Source organism: Nematolebias whitei, chromosome 20 (assembly GCF_014905685.2).
Source record: "Nematolebias whitei isolate Nwh7 chromosome 20, NemWhi1, whole genome shotgun sequence".
In the NCBI taxonomy this organism is placed as follows: domain Eukaryota; kingdom Metazoa; phylum Chordata; class Actinopteri; order Cyprinodontiformes; family Rivulidae; genus Nematolebias; species Nematolebias whitei.
The window spans coordinates 33,871,673-33,878,576 of NC_056517.1; the positions used below are offsets into that span (position 1 = coordinate 33,871,673).

Genomic DNA, 6,904 nt, shown 5'->3' on the forward strand with positions numbered 1-6,904 from the left:
TATATATACAGTAGTCCCTCGTTTATCACGGGGGATCTGTACCCTGAAGACTTGCAATAAAAGAAAAACCATGAAGTAGGAATAGTCGTACAAGTAGTAAGTAGAAGTTTATTTTATATATATATATATATATGAAGGAGTTTTGAATCCTTCCCACACTCTTGCAATATTCTAAACTATGTTTCTAAACGCTCCCAAAGAGCACAGAATGTCACGATTTCAGCTCCCTGCCTCCGCTGCTCTCAGCCACCTGCAAGCGTTCTTGGCCACGCCCACTTCTACACTCTGCATGGAGAAGAGCTGATCAGCTGCAGCAGGAAGCTTATCCTGCAGTATGGGCTGCACAAAGGTGCAGCGGGTGCTAAATAATTTAAAATAATTTATTTTAAATTAAAATTCAATGCTGATCGTGCGGCTCATCCATCAATCCGCCAGTTGTGTGTCATGTCCAATCTTATTTTGAAAAAACGCGATAGAGCGAGTCCACGATAAACGAACCGCAAAGTAGTGATCGAGGGATTACTGCATACATACATAATATATATATGATATATATTGATATATGATATATATTGACACTTTATCCAAGCTGCTGATTTCTTACCTTAAGCTGCTGTATTTATACCCATCTGCTCTCAACAGACTCATGCGCAGGCTGCTGTTTAATTCACTGTATTATATTATATTGTTATTGTTTTGCTTATATCTCAAATCCTTGCATGCTGTTGTCTTTTTTTATACTTTATATTTTTGCTATTTTTGGGTGTAACTGGGACCTTGAGTACACAGTTTTGTTCCACCTCATGTACCGCATGTGATGCGATTGACAATAAAGAACCTTGAGCTTTGTCAGTTTTAAAGACATTGACCCAAAAATTGGGGGCGGCACGGTGGCTTAGTTGGCAGAGTGGATGCTTCTCACAAGAAGGATGCCAGACTGAATCTTGGGACCTTCTCTCTGCATGCGTGGATTTTTGGCCAGGTATTCTGGTTTCCTCCCACAGACCAAAAACATGCTGGCCTAACTGGTAACTCTAAACTGTCCGTAGGTGTGAAAGAGAGAGTGAATGGTTGTTTGTCTCATTTTGTCTCCAAGTGTCCCTGTGATGGACAGGGTGTTCCCTTTGACCCAAAAAGGAAGAAGTGGGCAACGATAACGGATGGATGATTCGTTCCATTTAAAGCAGGCTGTTGTATTTTTCTCTAATCTAATGACGAATGAAGAAGCTCTGACTCTGAGACGTCTTGCGTTGATTAAAAGGCTCTTCCTTCTCCAGTCAGTGCATCCTTCAGGTGCAGTGTATTATGTGCAGTAATAAAATCTAAATTCCAGCCATAATAAGGAGAGTAACCGGGGGCCGTTAGCAGCTACTGCGTAACGACCCAGCTGGCATAAACCAGAAGGGAGAACCACCCAATGCAATTATTTCATTTTCTCCTAAAGCCTCCTGCGGGGTTTGTTCTGTACGCTGCAGAGGGAAGAGCTGCTGAACCAGACCAGGCCGCACCACAACAAACACTAATCCATGACATTAACGAGCTTTAACCACTTGTTTTGCTTCTCCTGCTTGTTAAACAGTTATTGTGGGGGGGGGGGGGGGGGGGGGGGGGGCACAGCACAAACACATACATTTTAACGCCTGCCTCCCTGAACAAAGCCACGCTCCGTCACCGCAGAGTGACATCTTAATCATTTCCACGCTCCGTCTAATACCATAAAAGGTTTCGCAGATCAAACAGAAATGTGGAGGCTGAAAGGCCGAAGCAATCTGCATCCAGCTTTGTGTTACCAAGAAAGAAAAGAAACAAAGACACACACACACACGTGTACACACACACTAAGAACAAACGTCAGAAACAGGTGTTTTCACTAAAGATGTCATGTTTATAGTAATCTAAATTAAAGAAATTACATTTCCTGCAAAAATGCAGCGTGAATGCTTATTCCAGAAGAACTTGCTGAAAAACAGCTGAAATGTAGCTGAAATGGAAGAACAAGCCTACTTTAGCAGAAGAAAGCAGAAAGGACACACATTTGCTGAATTAGGTTTAAATGAAAAGAAGCGAGCATAAAATTTTGGGAATTAGCTAAAAAAAAAGCTGAAATTAACGGAAAAGGGCTGGAACGGCTGAAGAAAAAGCTTAAACGAAGGAAGAAGGAAGCGGAAAGTACTGAAATGAGCTAAAACATGTGGAGTTAGCTGGAAAAAAAATGAAACAGCATGAAAAGAGCTAAATAGTAGCTGAAATAGCAAAAAAAGCTGAAACTAGCAGAAAAAAGCTGAAAGGAGCATAATAAGTTGAAATGAGCATAAAGAAGTGAATTAAGCTGAAAGAAGGAGAAATGAGCACAAAATAGTGGAAATTATCAGAAAAAAGTTGAAACTAGAAGAAAAAAAAACACCTGCTGAAAAGTAGCTAAAAAAGCAGGAAGAAGCTGAAATTACAAGAAGCAAGTGGAGAGAGCACAATGTTGCTGAATTAGACTGATAAAAGTAGAAACGAGTGCAAAAAATGTGGAATTAGCTGAAAAATCTAAAATTATAAAACAACTAAATAGTAGCTGAAAAAGCTGAAACTTGCAGAAATAAGCTGAAAGGAGCAAAACAAGCTGAAATTAGCAGAAAGAATCTGAAAGGAGCACAAAACAGCTGAAAAAAAACCAACTGAAAGTAGCTGAAAAATGCTTACATTTGCACAAGGAAGCTGAAAGAAGCTGAAGCAGAACAAAATGTGAAAGGAGCAGGAAAAGGTTGTAAACACATCTAAAGATCTGAAGGATGTAAAATGAGAATTCATTTTCTATGAAGAAAAAAAAGTGACAGAAAAAGCTAAATATCTCAAAGAGCTAAAGTTGCACCAATACCAAAAGTCATAGCAGGATTGTCCTGAAAGAGCCGAACGTTTTGATTTATAATTTGTTGAAATAGCACAAAAGTTGTGGAACGAGAAAGATGCTGAAAAACATGCGGAAGAAAAATGGATCACAGTAGAGAGAACGCTTCATAAACATTCACACAAGTTAAAATCCGAGTAGTACTTGGAGGAATGCATATCACCCGCCACACCTGGTTTCAGCTAAGATCTTGGAGAACACGTTGAGGACAACTCTCAGCTACTACCACAAAAACACTTAGCTCATTATCTGGCAACCAGTTTCAAGCAGTGAAGCATCATGTTATGAACTCCAACAAGTTTTTATTTAGTTTCATAAAAGATGAACTGAAAATGAAGAAAAAAAAACAAAACGTGTTTGGACTCACTTCCTGTCGGCCACTAATAATTAACTTAAATTAACTTAAAATGGTCGACAGAATGAAATGGGAATCCTGTGGAAGATTATGAACCATTAACATCTTACCTGTCCGACATGGATCTTTGATCGACCTCGGTTTAGGGAAATTAATTCCTGACCCAACCGACGAGCTAACGATTAACTTAAGTAGGTAAGAGACCAAAGACGACAACCGACGTCTTAAAGCAACTTGAAGCTAAATTAATTTTAAAGAGATTAACCAACTTTTTAACTTACCGTTGACGCCACTGTCAGTTTGATCGAGAACACACATCGATCACATCAGTTCTGTTGGGTTTTGCTGGACATTTTTACCTTTTAACTACAAATTTGTTCATTTTAGCTTTTAGCTACTGTTTAGCTAGCAAATAAGTGTTTTTTTTCTGATACAAGCTTTTACTTTTGTTTAGCTAATTGTAGCTTTTCAGGGCTTTTGGGGGGGCTTTAACATATTTAAACAAATTCAAGTAGCACTTTTTCAAAAGCTTACATAAAAATATTTAGCCATTTGTCAGTTTAATTAGCGTCAGCAGCTAGCTATAGCACTTCCAGTGCATTTCTGTAAATAATTTCCAAATATTTCTGCTGAAATGCCCATGTTATGTAATGAAGCACATCGATTCTAATCGTTCTGCAGAAATATTGGATGTTCCTGCAGGAGGTGCCCCCAGGCTGCACAGGAAGTGCTACAGCTAGCTGCTCCTACATATCTTGTGGGTAGATACTCGCTGCAAAGTCATGAAAACTAGCTAATAATAATCATAATAAAGTAAGAAACAAAATCCGCACAATATATTTCCAATACTGATATTTAACATATCTTTAAATTAAAAATTTGTAGGCATAATTAGTGAACAGCTGCCAATGGCCACAATCGTTTGTTTACAAAACAGCCGAAATGACTGAAAATAGGTAATTAATGCTCCACAGAAGACGGCAGTTTTGATGTAATGGTTCATATTTACTAAGATTAAAATATGTGTTTTACGTTGAGCAACCAAATTTCTGAAAAAAGACGGAAAACTAAACAGTCAAACTGCACCGTTCGAGTTCAAGATGACCGTTGTTGTGTTCAATTAAACAGATTGCAACAAATATCTTTAAAGCCATTAGCTCATCAGTCAAATCAAAATAATTCAAATTAGATCATTAAAAAACATTCTTTTAATCCCTAAGGGGAAATTACTCGCAGTATTTCCTAAGACGTATCCAAGGATAAATTAAATTACACATTTAAAGCTCAATACTGCAATAATGGAAAACAAACAAATAGCCAATTAAAAGAAGATATTCTGAGCGAGCAGGTGAGGTTTTACAGCCTGGCGACTACAAGCAGGACGCATTTCCTGCTGCCAGCGAGTCCAAATGTCCGTTAAAGTCAAGTTTTCCAAACTAATCTCATTCAAAGGATATCATGAACAGGTAAGATATTAACTGTGCATACCATTTCCGCAGAACCGCGCTTGAAAAAATCCGAACTATGACTTTAAAACTAAACAGACTGTTTTCTGTTAAAAACAGGTGGAAGGTTTAAACTGAATAATGTGGGGATGACTCAGCTAAGATTCACATCAGTTTATTTAAAAAAAAAAACACGATCGTCCGCTTTTCCCTTTCAGCAGCGGGCGACAGTGAAAGTAATGAAATGCGCAAGTGGCTGAAAAGGAACAGAGAAGAGGGGAAAAAAAAGAGTTTTAGAAACTGATAAATAATTTAGAAATAAACTCTTAATCAAATCAAAGTGACAGTTCTAAATATGGCTTGGAATATATTAAATATTACAGGCTTGTGTTTGAATAAATATTGTGTTTTAGGTTTTAATCTGCGCAGATCTGCTCAGAGATTAAATCTGCAGAGATTTAAACTTCAACAAATTCCTCCAAATAATAAAACGGGTGCGCAGTAAGTAAGTAAGTAAATAAGTAAATAAATAAATAAATAAATAGAAAATAAAAGCCGCCGCAGCTCTTTTTCCACCCGTTACCTGGGTGGGTTAAAGGGAATAAACGTCCGGAGTTTGGAAGCGCATGGACTTTTGGCGCATCTGCGTGAAGAAAACGCGCAGATCCGTCCAGGACTCACCATGGAAGGACAGGATCCGAAGACCGTGAGGGACAGGACGGGGTACAGGACGCTCACAGGGACCCGCATGCTGACGGAGATCTGGTGCCGCGGGGTGGGTCGGGGAGGTTCCGGAGCTTCCTGCCTCTCTTCAGGGACGTGGAACCGCGGGGGGAGCGCTCTGACGGCGGCAGCGCGGCATCACACCCACCGCTCCCTGGAGCTCCGACTGAAGGAGGCGAGGAGGAGGAAGCAGGAAAGTTTGGAGCAGAGGAGGAATATTCAAATGTTGCTGCTCCTGCAGACTGCAGGGAGGCGCAGTGATGTCACCATCCATCCATCCATCCATCCATCCATCCATCCATCCATCCATCCGAGGTTTCACATCATAATAAAAATGAAATGGACCACACACCGAGTCTAGAACCTCCTTCAGCAGCTGTTTGTTTGTCTCTCTTGTGGTTGTGGAGGAGTTTTGGCCCACTCTTCTTTCCAGCGTTGTTTCTGTTCATTGAGGTCTCTCCTCAACTCTCTGAAGGTCCCACAGCGTTTCCATCTATTGGACTTTTGCAGCACCTTGGTTCGTCTCTTTTTGACCCGCTCCGTTGTAGATTAGCTGCTGAGTTTGGGGTCATGGACATGTGGTCTCACATTTGTCTTTAACCTTTTGGCCTTCAGAGGAGTTTGAGTCCGCTCAATGATTGCAAGGATCCCACATCATCACACCTCCACCCTCGTGCTTCACAGTGTTTTGAGCTATGTATGTTGCTGTGCATTATGGGTAAACTCCAGGAAACCCATGGGACATGTGGAGTGGAATAAACTCACTGGCTTACAGAGGGAAATGAACGAAGAGCAAACGAGTTAAACAAGTTTTTCAATAGGTTTGACTGTACCCCAACACAATGAAAATGACCGCCATGAGCTCTGATCCAGTCGCTCTGCCACGCACCCCCACCTTGACAACCATCAGAGCCATCACCACCTCGTTCCCCCACCCCCACAGGTCTGCACATTACAGCGAGCCAGGTGATGAGAGGGCTGGAGAAGGTCAAACAGAGAAAGGCTGCTGGACCAGATCAGCCCTCGTGTCCTGAAGGAGCGCACCAGCCAGCTCCGTGGAGTTCTTCTCCAACATGAGTCTGCACCTTCAGAGAGTCCCAGTGCCTAAGAAAGGACAACCTGTAGCTCTGAGTGACCACAGACCAACAGAGGTCAGATAGTTGTCTATCCATCTGGAGCAGTCCTTCAGTTTGGCCTTCAGCAGCCTGAATGGTGGATGGTGATGAAGGCGTTGGAGAAGTTGAAGAATATGATGCTCTGTCCAGGAAGGAGTATGCTTTCTGCAGCAAGCATATGATGACATCATCGACTCCAACCTTTGGCAGGTATGCAAACTGCAGAGGGTCATGTGATGAGCCAATACAGGTGAGCTAGGACTAAGACCTTCATGATGTGAGAGGTCAGCTCCTGGTGAGATGGAGAGACAACTATCTGAATCCATCCATCCATCCATCCATCATCCATCCATCCATTCATCTAGCCATA

The 6,904-nt window shown here is 41.2% G+C and overlaps 1 protein-coding gene across 1 annotated transcript in view; it reads right to left on the reverse strand.

Moving 5' to 3' along the window:
* olfm3a (olfactomedin 3a) overlaps positions 1-5,446 on the reverse strand; it is a 19,407-nt gene extending 13,961 nt beyond the window's left edge. Inside the window, exon 1 of the mRNA XM_037694278.1 lies at positions 5,378-5,446. Coding sequence (XP_037550206.1) covers positions 5,378-5,446 — 69 coding nt within the window. The remainder of the gene's footprint in view (positions 1-5,377) is intronic.
* Positions 5,447-6,904: the final 1,458 nt, after the last annotated feature.